At 34.7% G+C, this 17785-nt stretch overlaps 2 protein-coding genes across 3 annotated transcripts; both read left to right on the plus strand.

Annotated features, from left to right (window-relative positions):
• Positions 1-361: 361 nt before the first annotated feature.
• Positions 362-4575, plus strand: LOC7483814 (dnaJ protein homolog 2). Of its 2 annotated transcripts, none has more exons than XM_006386492.3 (8): positions 362-574; positions 1295-1465; positions 2093-2264; positions 2356-2497; positions 2933-3066; positions 3144-3286; positions 3775-3973; positions 4053-4575. In XM_006386492.3, exons 2-8 carry the CDS (start codon positions 1316-1318, stop codon positions 4385-4387), a joined length of 1275 nt encoding a protein of 424 aa, XP_006386554.3. In that variant the 5' UTR covers positions 362-574; positions 1295-1315; the 3' UTR covers positions 4388-4575. The 2 variants fall into 2 exon arrangements, with proteins under 2 accessions (XP_006386554.3, XP_024451873.2); XM_024596105.2 differs by lacking the exon at positions 362-574 and adding an exon at positions 1555-1661 and having other exon boundaries at positions 1318-1465.
• A 5631-nt stretch (positions 4576-10206) lies between these two features.
• LOC7453934 (ethylene-responsive transcription factor ERF038) lies at positions 10207-11495 on the plus strand. Its single transcript, XM_002301213.4, has one exon. It carries the CDS (start codon positions 10318-10320, stop codon positions 11134-11136), a length of 819 nt encoding a protein of 272 aa, XP_002301249.4. The 5' UTR covers positions 10207-10317; the 3' UTR covers positions 11137-11495.
• The last annotated feature ends 6290 nt before the right edge of the window (positions 11496-17785 follow it).

Raw genomic sequence — 17785 nt, forward strand, 5'->3', positions numbered from 1 at the left:
TGGACTAGCAGCAGCCAAGAAGGACTCGAATATGAAACCAAAACGACGCCGCTGCTTCCCAGCCGTCAACCACGATCAACAAACACAAAACTTGTCCCATAGTACAAGCAAGCAACCTTCCAATCCAAGCACTCAACAGAAGCCGTCCGATATTTACCAACCAACGGATACGATCTAACACAATCTCATAACGCACTCTCGAGCCGCGTGCCTCCTCGCACGTGACCAAACAAACCCGAACCCACCATCAAAAAATTATATTCTCACGTGCCAACATTCCCATCCTAGGAAGGAAACACTATCTCCAATTAATTTATCACTACTTCCCCCACTCCTTTCCCTTAAGGCTGTCAGTTGACAGTACACGTGTGTAATTATTATAAGAAAAAAAAATCTGGCAACAACCATATTTTTCCTTATCGTCAGGGAGAGAGAGGAGTTAAATAAAAAGAAGCTCTGCGCTTGTCAGGGCTATAAGAAGAAGAAAAAAGACCGAGCGAGGGACCTTATAAAATCCCTCCCTCCCTCTCTCTGTAAAGAAGACAAATCGACAGCGTGTTCGCGCGTTTAGCAGGTAATTTATTTTTATCTTTTTTGATCATTTGGATCTGTCCTAGTTGGATCTTTGTTTGTTTGTTTTTTTTTTCTTCTTTTCAGATAATCGATTCTTTTGATGTCGTTTTGTGGCTAAATTTCGGATTAATGGTGCTGTAAAGCTGTTATTTTTTTGGTAGAGGTTATGTTTGGCTGATTTTAGGTTAGATTGTTTGTATTCAGTGACAAATTGGTATTTTGAATGCAGTACAGTGTAAACTGAGCTAAAAGGGGGATTTTTTAAAAACAATTTTGGTTAGTTTTGTTTATTAGTTAGAGAAATTTGAATCAAGATAGCTAAAGCATGAGCAAAGTCTTATCGCTAATTTGAAATTATTTGTTGGCTGTAATGCGATGAGGATATTGGCAATGCAAGTCTTTGGAATGTGTTGAATTTTGATGGAATTTTATCGCTAATTTCTTATCGCTTGATTCTGAGATACTCTATTATGTCAATTGACAAAATTTCTGGATAGTTATTCCGTTACTGTTATCCGATCTGGAATATTTTTTTTTTGGCAGCATGTGTGTATTTTCTGTGTGCATGAGTAACTACTGCCAATTATTTATGTTTTGAGGGGGTGGCCTTTTTTTTTTACTTTCTTTGAAACAAGAGTTTATGATGTTAGGTTAGAGTTGGACAAGCTTATGTGTAGATGATTGTTTTTTGATTTATTGACTTGACCTGGTCTTTGAGCAGCCTTGTTGAAGTGTTGTAATAATGTTTGGGCGTGCTCCAAGGAGGAGTGACAACACCAAGTATTATGAGGTTCTGGGTGTGTCAAAGGGTGCAAGTCAAGATGAACTGAAGAAGGCTTATAGGAAAGCTGCCATAAAGAATCATCCTGATAAAGGTGGAGATCCTGAAAAGGTAGTTTCTCAAAACTGCTTTATATTAGTTGCGTAAGGTATATCTGATGCCTATTCAGCTCTGAACCATATCCAATTTGTGCTTGGTAGCCAAATACTAGAAGCTCTAACATCTGCATCTGGGCATTTGACTGGCCAAGGCATGGGTGTGTTGGAGGCATGACATGTCAATTACGTCATGGTGGTTAAATGAATAGGTGCTGCAATGGTTTATATTTCCTTTCGTTTTAATCTTATGGGTGCTTGTTTGCTATGGTGGCTGATGTTATACACCTCTAGGATGTCCTGAGAACTTTTATTTTTGTATTACACCAAACTAAGTTGCAAAAATATTGGTTTAATTTTTGGAGTCTGAACGTTTAAGATCGGTACACAAGAAATGCACTTGACATGTAAAGATTAAAAATTTGGTTGGAGACCGTGCAGAGATCTGGGTGTTGAACTTCCTTCATCATCAAGATAAAAGCACGACAGTGACAATGATTTATTTTTTGTTATGATAGCCTGTATATCAACTTCTAGTGTTATCATTGCAGAATTTGAAAGTCAAGGTGTTCACTAGCAGAGTTATTGATCTAGTCTGTTTATGTGTGCCTTCTGACACTCGTCTATTGGTCTTTTTTACCAGTTCAAGGAGTTGTCTCAAGCTTATGAAGTCCTTAGTGATCCAGATAAAAGAGATATTTATGATCAATATGGGGAAGATGCACTTAAGGAGGGGATGGGACCTGGTGGTGGTGGTGGTGGTCATAATCCATATGATATATTTGAATCATTTTTTGGTGGAGGTGGTTTTGGTGGTGAGACAGAGAGACTCCTTGATGCATCTTGCTATTATTAATATTGACTAATTATCTTAGATAAAAGTTCTCAAGTATCTGTACTTTGCAGGTGGTGGCAGCTCAAGAGGAAGAAGGCAGAAGCAAGGTGAAGATGTAGTGCACCCTCTGAAGGTTTCCTTGGAGGATTTGTACAATGGAACTTCCAAGAAACTCTCTCTTTCTAGAAACATTTTGTGTGCCAAATGTAAAGGGTGTGTCCTTTTATCATATAACTTATTAGTTTTCTTAAAATGTGTTTGTGCATCTATGGCCACTTTTTTTTTGTAGTGTGTGTGCATGTTGGAGGGTCTGTATTATCTTTTACTTTGAATTTAGTCTGTTGAACTCACTAGTTTTGCAGTTTCATCGATGAAATTGGCTGTGTTTTCTTCGCACCCTATATTATTCTGTATTATCTTTTATTTTGAATTTTGTCTGTTGAACTCACTAGTTTTGCATTTTCATCGATGAGATTGGCTGTGTTTTCTTCTCACCTCATCTCCTATATTATTTGCAGGGTGTTATGGATCATTTTTTATTTAGTCTTTTGAACCAGTTCTCTTTAATAGTTTCAGTTGCAGTTTCATTGATGAAATTGCCTGCATTTTTCTTCACACCTCATCCCCCCCATTTTCTGCCATTTTCAGGAAAGGCTCAAAGAGTGGAGCCTCTGGGACATGTCGTGGCTGCCAAGGTACTGGAATGAAAGTTTCAATCCGACAAATTGGATTGGGCATGGTCCAACAAATGCAACATGTGTGTCCTGAATGCAGAGGCTCAGGTCGTTAACTGAAACAGATTCTTTCCCTTTGTTTTTGCCTTAACTGTCATTCTGAAATGCGTTCATAACTGGTGCAGGTGAGCTAATTAGTGAGAAGGATAAATGCCCTCATTGCAGAGGGAATAAGGTAACGCAGGAAAAGAGGGTGCTGGAAGTGCATGTTGAAAGGGGAATGCGACATGGCCAGAAGATAGTTTTTGAAGGTCAAGCTGATGAAGCTGTAAGTAAAATCAAATTGCATTTTTGAAGTGCTTCATTTATTAGCTTGATCTAGTCTTGAACTTCTAACTTCTCACTGAACAGAAAGGCAACATTTGATTTTAAAGTATGAAAGATGGGAACAAAAGATAGGCTGGTTTTTGGATATATATATTTTTTTTAATAATAGGTAGTACTTGGACAAGATTTTAGTTCGAAAAATTTCCAAGAAGCGGTGTGTTTTAGGTTTTGTTTTCAGTTCTTGCTACCCAGTGCAAGAATGGGCACTTTTTATGATCATTTTTCGAAATGCCCACTTTGATATGTTGCAACACTTTACTATCAATTTTACAAATGCATATGAAGAGAGTGGGTTGTTCTTCAATTTATTTCCTGCTGTTGGACGTTAATATAATTTTCAGTTGAACACTGATCGTTTGACAGGACTTGAGACATTCTCTTGTGCAATTACATTAAACAAAATCTTATTTTTTGTCATGTCATTTGCAGCCTGACACAATTACAGGGGATATTGTTTTTGTATTGCAACTGAAAGAGCACTCCAAGTTTGAACGGAAAATGGATGATCTCTTTGTGGAACACTCTGTCAGTTTAACAGAGGCTCTTTGCGGGTATCAGTTTGCCCTTACCCATCTCGATGGTCGGCAGCTTCTTATTAAATCAAATCCTGGGGAGATTGTAAAACCTGGTATTGCTTGTAAGTTTTTTTCCTTGAATATCATTCGGAGTTCCTCGTTATTAATCACTAGTAATTTTTCTGAATTCAGGTCAATACAAAGCAATTAATGATGAAGGAATGCCACATCATCATAGGCCCTTCATGAAGGGCAAGCTCTATATCCATTTTAATGTGGAGTTCCCCGAGTCGGGGACTCTATCCCCTGAGCAGTGCCGTACTTTAGAGACTATATTACCCCCAAGGCAAAGCAAAAACTTGTCAGAGATGGAGTTGGATAATTGCGAAGAGACAATTATGCATGATGTCAATATTGAGGAGGAGAAAAGGCGCAAACAGCAGCAGCGCCAGCAGCAGGAGGCATATGATGAGGATGATGATGATGAAGAATCACCTATGCCCCGAGTGCAGTGTGCCCAGCAGTAAGCCAGATATTACAGTTCTATTATAATTTACATCTTTTCCAGCTGGATTCTATACTCTTGCTTTATGGCGATGATCTATGGTTTGTGTTATTTATCCCCGATTAGTCAATTTTTTGACAGTTGAATTAAGATGTGCTGATATATACACATGGATTCTATAATATTGTATTCCATATACCATCTCAAAAATTTTCTCCCATCATCATCATTCATTCGCCACTCGATCATAACATGTTTTCGTGTCTATAAATGAAATTGGGAGGCCCTTTAGCTAAAAACTGGTGGGGTCTTGTCGGAAAATTTCGTTTTCCAAGCTTATCATGTGCTTGCTTGCTTGCAGAGAGGGAAGTAGTCCAAGCTGCTCTTTTCAGATTTACGTAGTCCTCGTTTCCTGATTCGAATGTCGCTTAAATAGATTTTTGTCACTAATCTTCACTGTTCATTGAAATGGCCTAAAGCCTGCCTCTAAGGGAAATGTCATCCTCCCATGGCATGTCTGCTCATTAAATTGTTCATGATATTCGTGTGCTTCAGGGGCACAAACTCTTCTGAAAATTTTCCCGTTTCCTAGAAAATTGAAGAATTAGACGACACACATTTCTAAAAAAAACAAATTTCAAAAGTCAGTTAATAAATGCATTAAATTTTCTAAAATATTTTTTCTATAAAAACTGGAGTTCCTATGACTAGTTTTAAGCAGTAGGATGTGTCCAATTTTTATATTTACATGGAAAAATTGAAAAATATTTTTCAAATCAATGTGTACACAATTAATTATAAAATATACTACAAGATCTGGGATTTTTCCGATGTTGGAAGTTGACGAGGTTGTATGTATGTTGAAGTCTGGCTAGTTAAAAAAAAACGGTTCAATGAATGCTGAAGTCTGGCTAACGAGTGAGAGAAAATCAACAGAAGTCGATATTCTTTTTGCCGGTGTATCTTTTTTCTTAAATGAATTCATCAATTTAGATCGATATAAATAACTTATTTAAAATCCAAGGTGAAAAACCATAGTATTAGCATGAAAACGGTGTAGAAAAAACTAGGGAAACTTGCCCACACCTCGTTTGGCAAGTGGCAAATTTCACGATGCATGTGTATATTATTATATTGAGCTAAATTCTAGTCTTTGACTGATTCTTGTTCATGTGCGCATTCAACAAAAATCAAGTGGAAAGACGATAGGATTTGCACCACGCAATGTATTGAATCTTGACGGCCTCATGTCATGTCATGTCATGTCATGGGTGGCAATTTGTTAAAATTGACGATATAATTGTGCCATGAGGAGATCATTTTTTGTTATTTTTTCCCGCTATCAGGCCTTCACTTTTGCCTGTTGCTTTAATTACTGTTTTTTTTTTTTTGAATCTTGGATTATACAATGAAATATTCCTTCCATTGGGCCTTTAAATATTCTATTAGACTCCAAGCAGGTGCGATACTTAAGCTAATTAAACCGGGTAGTTCATCTTAGACAAATACTTTACATGCAATCATTACTTAATTAACTCTCAATGACTAAATTAAGGAATAACTTCTCAGTAATTACTTTAGCTGAGTTTAGGCACAAACTTTACAAGCAATTATCACTAAATTAACGCGCATTGACTAATTAAGCAATAGAGCTGATTTGACCGTTGACCAAGAAGCCGCAAAAATGAGATCTTGATATGGTGGCATGGCGATGGTGTTATTTCTTTTATATACTAGTTTTATACATTAAATTTCAATCAAGATTGAATATGTTATGTGCACGTAGTTTTTATTGGGGCCTCGACAAGAATATTTTTACTGATTTTGAATAAAAGGTGATGATATCATAAAAAAACACAAATTTATTGAAATCAATAATACATCAAATAAGATGCATTTGTTACATTATAGAAACCACATATAAAAACACATTTGCTGTAATAAACCATACAACGTACACTAACACTAATATATTAAAGCAATGCACATCAGATTAGAATAATCCCACAAAATATAGAGCTTTTTGATAGGTTGAACTTCAGAATCTCACCTACTTGACCACGTTTCCCAAATAAATTATGTAAATTCTCTTATACTTGTTGTAAAACGCCTTTCAAAATAGTGCAAAGCCTTCAAGTTAGTTTTGGATCGTACTAGCTGAAGGGGTGTGTGTGTCTCTCTCTCTCTCTCTCTCTCTCTCTCTATATATATATATATATATATATATATGATTTTGTTGAAGATAAGTGCATTGCATTATTGTCAGCAATCTTCCGGCGGCAGTTTCCAGGAAGTGTTTCTAAAAGTTTAAGTTATCCAAATAGCGCTCTTAGTGTCATTTTGGTAAAGAGGGACAAAAAATATATTCAATAACGTGGGTTCAAGTTATCTGTGACTGTGTATGTAAAGAATTATAATACGATGGAGCTTGTTCATCGTTTCTGTTTATCTCTCGGATTCAAATCTAGTTTAGATTTCATGATCTTCCTAGCAATAATTTGAATGATAGATGGCCTGTAATACATATGGAGTAAGACCAATTCTTTTAATATAATTTTTTTTTAAAAAAATTATGACGTCAATAATAAGCCTGACTGGATCTAATTAGATAATTTTATCTAATTATATGATAAAAAAAATATAAAATGGATTGAATTAAAAAATAAAAAGGGAACAACATAACCTACTCAAAAAGAATGTTTGTCGAATAGAAAATTTTTTATGAAGTTTAATTTTTAGAAAACCCAACACCAACACTGAAAGATGAAAATTAAAAAAAGAAAAAAAAAGTGACTAGAGTTAACTCGAGTTAGCATCATAAACCCACAATCCGAGTTGCGAGATTAGGATAACCCTATAGAAAAAAAAATCTAAAAAGATTACGACGCTCAATTCCTAAGAATCTAGATGTAGAAGGATAAAATTGAAAAAAAAATCAATTAATAAAAAGGAGCAAAAAACATCCAGCAAACCTGAGGAAGGACGCTAAACCCTGCGAGTCGGATCATGCAAACAAGATAACCTAATAGAAGGTAAAACAAGAAAAACTATGAAGCCCATTTATCAAACTAATCTAATGCTAAAGGAAAAAACTAAAAAATATTAAATCTTTAAAAAACAACCCGTAAAAAGACCCGAGTCACTCTAGATCATGAAATCGAGATAACCCCTTGGAAATAAAAATAAAAAAAATCACAAAGTTTAATTTTCAACAAATACAACGTTTAATGGCAAAGTAATAAATAACATGAATCCCAATGAATGATAAAATTTAAAACAAAAATAAAATGGCAGGACGCCTTTTTTTAATGGCAAAATAGCATGAATCCCAATGAGAGGAGAGAGAAAAGAAAAAGGAGAAGAAAAAAAAGAGGGCCTTAACGCGCCTTCAACTGTGACATGCATTACAACATTGGGAATATTCCGTCGCTCCACTACCAAAGCAGCCACACGCGTCTCTAGAACACGACAACTATCCTTTACACGCTGGTATGTGTACCACACACGCTAGTAAGTTTCTTTGCCTGTTTACCCTAGCCAACCATATTTGTCTAATTTTCAATTTTAATCCCTTAACACTTAATTGTTTTATATCAATATAAATTAGTTTATTTTATTTTGCCAAACCAAGGATTAACCAAGCGTCATAATTTTCCCTCTACATTATGAGAACCCCATGCAACCAAAACAAATTACAAGTCAAATTCAAAATAAAATCAATGTAAAATGATCAAATTAGAAAAAAAAAGTTGAATGGCCGAGAAAACAAATCTTCCATTGACTGTGCAAACCAGTCCCTTATATTAGCAAACAAAAGGGACTAAACATTTGTTTAAGCTTCAAATTCAGTCCCCGAAGCTCTCATTCTTTCAAACCAATGAAATTAAATTTTATTTTTATAAACCGAGCATCAATCGAGCGATAAAATATCCCCCCTACGCTGCGAGGTCCCCATACACAAGCAACATAAAATAAAAATTACCAATACCAAGCCCAAGTCAATACAATATTAAAGGACTAGATAAAAAAATCAAGGAACCAAAATAAAAAAAACTTATAATGAAACATGAATGCTTTTTAATTTTTTTTTTTCAATTTTAACGGAGTGTGAACATGATCTTAATAACCTTTTAATTTCCAACGTAACATTTTGGTTTTATTTTTCTAATTTGTTTTGTCTGACGCCAATACAAATCCGAACTGGCATATTATAGCAATCAATATAAACATATATAGGAAGCAGGGACGAAGGCACTGACAAGGCAAGTTTTGGAGGATCAAAACAGAAGTAGAAATTAATTATTAGTGTTCCAATCAACTAATCAAGTACTTTTTTGAATTGACCATGTTCTCTCTAACTCAAATAATCTTCTTAACATGATCTCTCCATCTTGTCATTTATATTGCAATAACATGATGCTCGACGTTCGTTTATCTAGTTAAAATAATAAATATTCTAATTATGTTAATAATTCATTCGTTAATTTTAATTAATTATAAAATAGTTTGATGCATTTCTCTGCAAAATCCGTGTAATTAAACAAGTAACAAGGATAAGATTAGAAATGGCAACGAAAGCAAAAGATATCGATGACAAGGAAACGGGTTATACTTAATTTCTTGAGCTAAGACAAACCATCAGTTCTGTGAAATGGTGGGGAAAAAGAAGAAGAAAAATGAATGATTTTCAGACTTCCAACCACCCTCATAATATATACAGGTTGTGAACTGTGTTCAGGATTAAACCCTTGAAAGAAGGTAAGGGAGGAACAATTAATTCCTCACACAATTTATATATATCATTGGCTCGAAAACCTGGCATTGGACCCACTACCATGTGAGCCATCGTGTGTAAGATTGTGATGTGTGTTTCTTTAAGTAATTTCGAATCGAAAAAATCCCAATAAATTGTTATTTGTGGGTTATGCTTGCACGGGGAGATTAATTAATTTCTTTTTTAAAAAAAGAAAATATACACAGGAAATGCCAATTTGTTACTATTGATTCATGTGTTCGTGTGTTGCATCAGTTGTCCCCATCCCCTTCTAACAGAACCCACTTGAAGGTACTCCTCGATCAATCAATCTTGACACTCTATTATTGCTTATAAAAATAAATTACTTTATTTCAACTCTCCAGCACCTTCCTCCCTGTATTTTGCAAGTCATGAGGCTATTCCTTACGTGATTAACGTATGGTTTTCAGCAACTAGAAGAAATCTGTATATTAAATTGAAGCAGTGTGGCAAGTGTTGTACGTAGCAGACGTACGCCAACCATGTTGATCAGACATTATTGGGTCAAGTTGAAGAAGACATGTCAACAAAGCACAAGATCCGAGTCTGATATTCATATTTCTCTGCTACACACTCTTGCAAAACAAATAAAAATTCTTACGAGCCAGAATTAGGGCGAAAAACATCCATGGGTCCATCGGCAAATATTTATGCTGAATTCACGCTGTGGATGAGCGCACAATATGACCTACCGTTGATCTCTCAAGGAAAAAAGAAGGGAAGATTAATAAATAAATAAGAGGCATAGTGTGGTACTGTGGTGGTGCACGTTTCTATGGAAATTGAAGAACGATCGATCTGTATTCTGTATAGGGTAGAAACTGACATGGAGATCGAATAAGCCAGAGCAAGTAACAAAAAATCTGGATATATTAAAAGAAGGGCTTAACGCATGCATTATTATTATTTGAATTGCCACACATGGGCAACAAATTAGATGAACTGTAGTGGAGTCCCTCGGTGTCATGTACCCATAAGCTTCTTTATATCCTTTTTTATTTTTTTTCTATGTACATGCACCCATATATATATATAAATCTACTCAATTCCTTGATTTTAATATAAATCAACGAAAGAAAGAATTGTCATAAAAAGGTACAAACGCTTCCTATTTTATGTGACAATCACTCAACATTTCTCTTTAGCTCCACACAACTATGCCACTTGCTCTAGCTAGAGACCTCCCAATCATGGAAAAACATATCAACCTTGAGATTGATGCTCAAGACAATCCCCTTGCCTCATCTTCCACCACCACCTCCACCACCAAGGGGAACATCTCTTCCTCCTCCACGCCCATTTCATGCATAAAGCACCAAGGCTCAAAGAAAGAAGAGAATTCTATTGCTCCAAGAGTATCAAGAAAAGCTCAAGAATTACAGAGTAGTGGCAACGAGGGTGGTAAAAGGCGAAAGACCGCCGAGAATGAGAAAAATGGGAAGCATCCGACATATAGAGGAGTGAGGATGAGAAGTTGGGGCAAATGGGTGTCCGAAATCAGAGAGCCAAGGAAGAAGTCGAGAATATGGCTTGGAACATACCCTACAGCTGAAATGGCAGCTCGAGCACATGATGTAGCCGCGTTAGCCATCAAAGGCGGCTCAGCTTATCTCAATTTTCCTGAATTCGCTCATGAACTCCCTCCCCCACTCAGCAAGTCCCCTAAGGACATTCAAGCTGCAGCCGCCAAGGCAGCGGCTGCTTCGTTCACTGAAACAAGATACTGTGAAGGTGAAGGTGGGGGCGAAGCCGAGCTTAACGTTTCGAATTTATCAGATAGTTTGGCCATGGACAATACACAAGAATCAAGCAGTTCTCCTTCTACTGATTCTGATGACACGTTATTTGACCTTCCTGATCTCTTCATCGATGGCGTTCATCACAGTGATGGATTTTGCTATTATTCTTCATCATGGCAATTATGTGCAGCCGATACTGGCTTCCGGCTTGGAGAGCCATTTTTATGGGAGTACTAGAAGGTATTTTCTTGGCAACAAGTAAATAAACCCCAAAAATTGAACACGCTTGTCATGACCAAACTCATTGGAGTCTCTGAGAGCAGAAGCCCGGCCATTTGTCAAAATTCTCACAAAAAGAGACTCGAACCCAAAATATGTCCGAGGAGATATATACAGGCTCGCAATTAATTTGCTGCCATCCAGATTGGGTTCACATCCACGGAGTAGCACAGAACGAAAAGAAGTTAGGTTTTCTTTCTTTCTCTTTCTTTCTTGCTTGCTAAGTAGATTGATTGATTAAATGGCCCTTGACAGAAGGGACTTGAACATGACCGCACTGTAATACATGAGAGCCCAATAAAAATTATTTTTAATCTGCTCTGTTCTTCAGTATATGTTATTCACATTTTGTTTTACTTTTATCCCATCCATCTTCGTTTCTACAGTACTTCTTTCTCTTTGCAACATGAACTTGCAGCCCCGTTTTTTTTTTTTCCCTTCTTCTCCCAAGAGAAGAGACATGCACGCGGTTCATATCTTTACACAGAGAGAATTTAATCCTTAGATTAAGCAGGGGCTGTAACTATAAATCATTTACCTGTCTATTATTATTGATGTCACCGCTACTATCATAATTGTCGGGGGCGGTGCTGTGATGGGCTTAGTCACCAGTGCAATTAATTGACGAGGATGAAAATAACCTTTGCTAGATTTGATACCGTATCTTGATAGTGAAACTTCAAACATTTTGACATATACGGTATGCACCATGACAAATCTACGTACTGATATTTTCTTCTTAGGAGACGATTCATAGGTTGAATCGCATCATATACAAGGCAATGATGACTTTAGAACCCGGCCCTTTATCTTTTTCTTTACTGTCTTTTCAAAATAAAAGACAATATAAAGAAAAGAAAAGAAAAGAAAACATTGTGCCATACATCTTAGGATAATCAATGGGGTCTGGAGGAATATATATATAGTTTTTTGCCGCTAGGTCTTTTTTTCTTCTTCCTTTCCTACCATGATTATGCCAGAGAACCTCTACATTTAGATTCCCAACCTGTATGGACATACATATAGGTACCCGAACAAGGTGACAACACCATCTATCTGAAGGCTTTTTTTTTTTTTTTTTTGAAGTTAGTGAAGGAGTCATATTCTATTTAGAAAAAGCGAAGGGCCCCCATGTATTCCATTAAATGTATTGAATCCACTATCTATGTATTAGTGATAACTGACCTCACCCCCATGAATACCTCTCTTCTTTCGTATTCTCTCCATTCTTTTTTCGCTACGCTCCATCTAGCCACTGGCTTAAAAATCAGAACGGACAAAAACATGATATCTTGCCTCCATTCACAAATCTTGAACATATAATTAACAACTAATCCTGCGTACCTAATCACTGGCCTAATTATTTTGATTTTGAAAACTAGTTATGGATAACAACTCGGTGGATAAATTATGGTGTTTGAAAATGGAAACAAGCTATATATGTTAAATGTTTGTGACACTCTAGTGTACGTAATTAGTTTATATGCAGAGACCTTTTCTGATCTATATATATTGACTAGTCCAGTCACATTATAAAAGCTAATTAAGAGCAGTTTTGGTTCACTTGAACCTTACTTCTTCTAACAAGTCCAAAAATGGTACAGATGATTTTAGGACTTTTTAAGACTAGTATGGTCTAAAAAATATTTTAAGAAATAGCACAATTCAAGGTTGTTAAAAATATTTTTTTGACACGACACAAAAAATAAAATCTAAACTCAGAACGTAAGAGCGTAAGTATTTTTTCGTACATGATTCATACAAACAATAAGCAATTTCATCAACAAAGATGTGATGTGCTTGTTCTTGCTTGATAAAATCCTACAATGCAAGGTCCAAGAAAAAAAATTGGAAGTGGTTTGTAAGACTCTGCATCTAATTAGAAAAAACATCGAAAGTAATCATGTCTTCACAATTATGCTTCCTTGTTGGCTAACACTAGTTCAAATGCTCCCTCTAAATACATGATCATCTATAGTAATAACTAGTTTTAGCTTATCTTATGCTTTTTCCCCTTATGAATAACACATCACTTTCTTTCATAAGTTTCGGATATTGTTTGACGTTACACACCATGGATTTCAACAATTTTTCAAAGTCCTATCCCATAATAGAAAATTTTTTATTTGCTAGGAATGGTTCAAGCATGATTATGTTTCCTTCTTCCTTACACTATTGATTGAAGAAAGAATCCTTGGATACAAGTGCTTGCGGGGCTCATGTATTGGTGAGTAAACACAAGAGTGTGCAATGAGGAAGATAAGAACTTGGAATTTGGGATTATTGTAAAATCATGATTTTATCGAGTTTTCATGATTTCGGTTTGATTTTATTATTTTTATTTTTTACATGATTTTACACAATAAGTATATGTTTGCAGGTAAAATTATATGATTTTACACATCAACTTGTGATTTTAACAACATTAGCATAACTTCTTAGTTGTACTATTAAGAACAATGCAATTCATAAGATTGCACAATCTATAGGTTGCATTGTTCTTGAAAGCACAATTTATATGTTACATTGTTTTCAATAACATGGCTCAATTTTTTTTCTTTTTAAATATAAAGGTTACTTTGTTTGAAACAACGCAACCTATATATTGTATTGTTCAACAACGCAATCTATATGGTTTACGCTGTTTTGAATAGTATATAAACTTTTTATTTAAAATGTCCCCTATGTTTTTCCCTATTTCTCCCTTGCTTCACTTTTCTCCCTCAACCACCCAACTATGCTCAATTTGTTGACCCATTATACAATGTTAACATGTATGAAAACTCATATGCTTCTCCATATCTTACTTTACGAACCATTATGGAATGAATATACTAGGTCTTAGATAAAACCAAAAGCCTTAAGATGAAGAAGTAGTTGGGTTTGAAAGAGATCCACTTGGTTGCAAAACAAGATGAATGCAAAAGAGAAGCATTCCCAAAACAAATGTAACATATGTGGTGAGAGAGGGAAAAATAAAAAAACTTGCCGAATTACATAACATATGTGAACATTATTACTGGTGTACATTAATGTTATTTGTTATTATTTTATATTAATGTTATTTCTTACTATATTATATTATATTGTTAGAAATATTGACAATTAGTTGGGACATATTTACATCTTACAAGTTTGTTTTGAGACGATGCCATGTACAAGAGGTGATACTTCAGGTTCAATTATAGGGAGTCCTTCAACACGGTTGAGACCATACTTGACATGTTGGGAGAGCATTTTTGTAGCTAGTCCTATTGATTGATTGATTCTACTATTGCAGAACCATCATATGAGTAGAACATATAAATATATCTTTATTAGTGACATATATATTTTCTCGGTAATTCTGTTTGCAATAATGATATGTTATTTTTTATTTTTTTATTTTTTTATTTTTAATTGTAATTCTCTCAGTAGTTATCGGAAAAAATTTTTAATTAGTAAATATTATAAAAAATGATAAGATAATATTATATCAATAAATATCATTGTAATTTACCAACAATATTATTTCTGTGAATAATATTAAAAACTAGCAAGAATCTAACGGAGTGTAGACGGTGGTCATGAATCATGATTATTGTAGTAGCAAAGCCCATGAATATGACCCACGGCCGAGTTACTAGTGAGAGAAAAAAGAGAGAAGAATCCAAACCTTGTTTGTTCTTTCAGGTTGGAAAGAGGAGCGTCAAATGCTTTGGCCTAAACCATAAGATACTTGTATGCTTTTGATACATCTTTCCTCTTCTTTTTCTCCCCTATTTAAGAGAGAGAGGTGAGCTTTAAATCATTGCCATTGAAGAACAAATTATGCTGCTTAACATGAAAATCTGTGACATCTATCTATGGAACAAGTCACATGCAAACTTAATTAAGTTATAATATAAGCCAGAATTCTGTCTGATATATGCATTCGCAGCCTGAGCCATTAGTGGGTGATATTATTGTTTGATAAATATTAGGTGGTTGTTTCCTTAATATCCTAAGGTAGAATCTACATTAATTTAGAGCAACAAGGCCAATAAGATGTTGCAAGATCTTGAAATCGATCGATTGATTTTCAAATAATACCAGGAAAAACTCTTTTAATAATTGACTTGGAAAAATCACCATCATAATTAATTGTGCTATTTATTTGTCACCTACATATATTCTCTTTGTAAATAACTTCATACGCGCATGCAACACGATTGGTGTCAGCATTTAAGCTCATGGGACAGTAAGGAACTGTTACTGGAGCTGTTCTTGTGTTGTTTGTATATTCAAGCTTAATTAAGAGAAATTTGAAACAATAATACTCCATGATCACTGTACTCTCTGATAAACTCTTCGTGCTAATGTTTTTCCTGGTATTATTTGAAAATCAATCGATCGATTTCAAGATCTTGCAACATCTCATTGGCCATGTTGCTCTAAATTAATTAATGTAGATTCTATCTTAGGAAAGGAAACAGCCAACTAATATCAAACAATATCACCCACTATATATGGTATTATGAATGAATTCCCAGTGCTATTTCGTAGCAAAATACTTCTTTTCACAAACCTGGGGAAGACAGTTTTATATGAAGAACTAATTATTGAGATCATGGAAACTCAATAGGCTTACTATGTTAGCTAATTAACTTCATGTCAAGTGAGGTAATTTGAGAGAACTACTAGCTAATTAGCTATTTAACAGATCTCAGTAATTACTGGCTGCCATGCATCCTTAATTATCTGGGCCTGGTTGTTTGGTACAGAACGCATATATATAGCATACGCGTGGCTTTAAGCGGTATAAAAAGAGAGAGTTAAACTGTTTTATTTTTTTCCTTGAAAAACAAGGGAGGGAGAGAGAGGGACCCCGAATGAACTGCATGTGCCTAGACTGAGGGCACAGGCTGGAACATAGAGGCAACGGTTTGTATTTTCTTTGCAGTTCAAAAATGAAATTTACGAGGAAGAGGGGAAACATGCTTGTAAGTTTCCAAAACTATCTGCATGTCTGTGTTGCTCGCATTCAAAGATGCCTGGACATGACAGCATGTTCAACAAACAAGGGAGCTACACACAGACACTGTTCTGTCAGTAAAGAAACAAGAAATTGGGGGATCCAATGTCGTTAGAAGTGAATGTTTACTTGAGCGAGCCGAAAATTGACAGGTGACTTATTTAACAGGGTGCGCGTGTGATCAATTCACAGTTTTAATTACAGGGTTGTCGTAATCGATAAGATAAAATATAGTACAGGGTAATGGGACCATTTCGATGTACCCAACAAGGGTTCATCATTGCTTTGCTTGGAATTCCTTTCCTGGGAGACCAGTAATACATTAGCAACTAGCACGAAGAATATAGATCGGGATTCTTTTTATTCAATTTAATTTCTTTTCTTTTCTTTTTCTGTATAAAGGATGTTTTGATGCTGAAAATGGGTTTGATAGCGTAGTGAAAATGTTAAAAATAGGTTTTTGAATTCTTAAAACTCATATCCCAATTTACTGGCCATCTCTAATGACTGAAATCTTAACCAGTTAGATCTTTGTATTGCTCTTTAGTTTTTGTAATTTTTCCCCTTAGATTTTAAATAAAATAATAAAAATTATATTTAAAATACTATTTGATAAAATGTTTTTTTTTCCATAGTTTTCAAATAAAAATATTTTTTTCTAGTAATATTAGCAACCATTTTGTTGTTTTTTTTATATACAAACCTAATATTTTTTTTAAAAAAAATGTGATAATAAATTTTTGATGAAAATAATTTTTTAATTTTTTTAATTTTTAAACTTTCTTAGATTAATTTATTTTTCCTTTAATTTCATATAAAATATCGAAATATTATTTTCAAGTTTTTAAATTAAAACTTGCTTTAATGATCATAATAAATTTTTACTTAAAAAACAATACATCTCACATAAAAAATGCATATTTTTGTCAAAATAAAAAGAAATTTATGAATAAAAAACTGAGTTTTTAACTAAAAATATATATTCTCAATTTTAGTTTAAAGTTTTTACAAATACTTTCTTGATTACCTTTAATTTTTATTTAATGATTTATGCTGCTGTAAAAGAATCATTTTTTTAAAAAAAAGAATTATATAAATTAGAAGAGACAATTTTGACAAAAAAAGAAAATGTTTTTCCTCTATAATTAATTTATTATCTTTTACCGTGAATATCTATTTTTATTATTATATAATTAAATATAGATTCAAAAAGTTCCTGGAGACCACACAACATAGTTCTCAGTTTACTCCAGACTAAAACCCAACAACAGAAGCCATGGCGAACCATCTCATGTAAGCTTAAAAAACCAAACCCATTTGAGACCAAGAGCATGCCTTCTCAAAGAAAAGGCAGTTCTTTAGCTTTTTACTATCACAAGGGCCACGGCGGTTTCCCACATCAACAACCCCGTATGTTCACTGGCTTTTTGAGCAAAAACTCCATTATCCATTTCCCTCCTCATTTTTCCATGAAAAGGGTATACCTCCACCACTGAACACACCCCCTCAATTGCTCAAAAAATTTCAGAAAGAAAGCCATCTTGAGTAAATAACAATCGTTGAAATAAAACCCTATCCCATTCCCTTTCAGCAGCTTGTACATAAACGAGGCAA

Source organism: Populus trichocarpa, chromosome 2 (genome assembly GCF_000002775.5).
Source record: "Populus trichocarpa isolate Nisqually-1 chromosome 2, P.trichocarpa_v4.1, whole genome shotgun sequence".
NCBI classification, from domain to species: Eukaryota; Viridiplantae; Streptophyta; class Magnoliopsida; order Malpighiales; family Salicaceae; genus Populus; species Populus trichocarpa.

Bases quoted from the DNA above. Each gene is read 5' to 3' on its own strand.
- LOC7453934 (XM_002301213.4), top strand. From the start codon at position 10,318: ATGCCACTTGCTCTAGCTAGAGACCTCCCAATCATGGAAAAACATATC.
- LOC7483814 (XM_006386492.3), top strand. From the start codon at position 1,316: ATGTTTGGGCGTGCTCCAAGGAGGAGTGACAACACCAAGTATTATGAG. The intron at 1,466-2,092 runs GTAGTTTCTCAA...CTTTTTTACCAG, and splicing joins AAGGTGGAGATCCTGAAAAG to TTCAAGGAGTTGTCTCAAGC. The intron at 3,974-4,052 runs GTATTGCTTGTA...TTCTGAATTCAG, and splicing joins TGGGGAGATTGTAAAACCTG to GTCAATACAAAGCAATTAAT.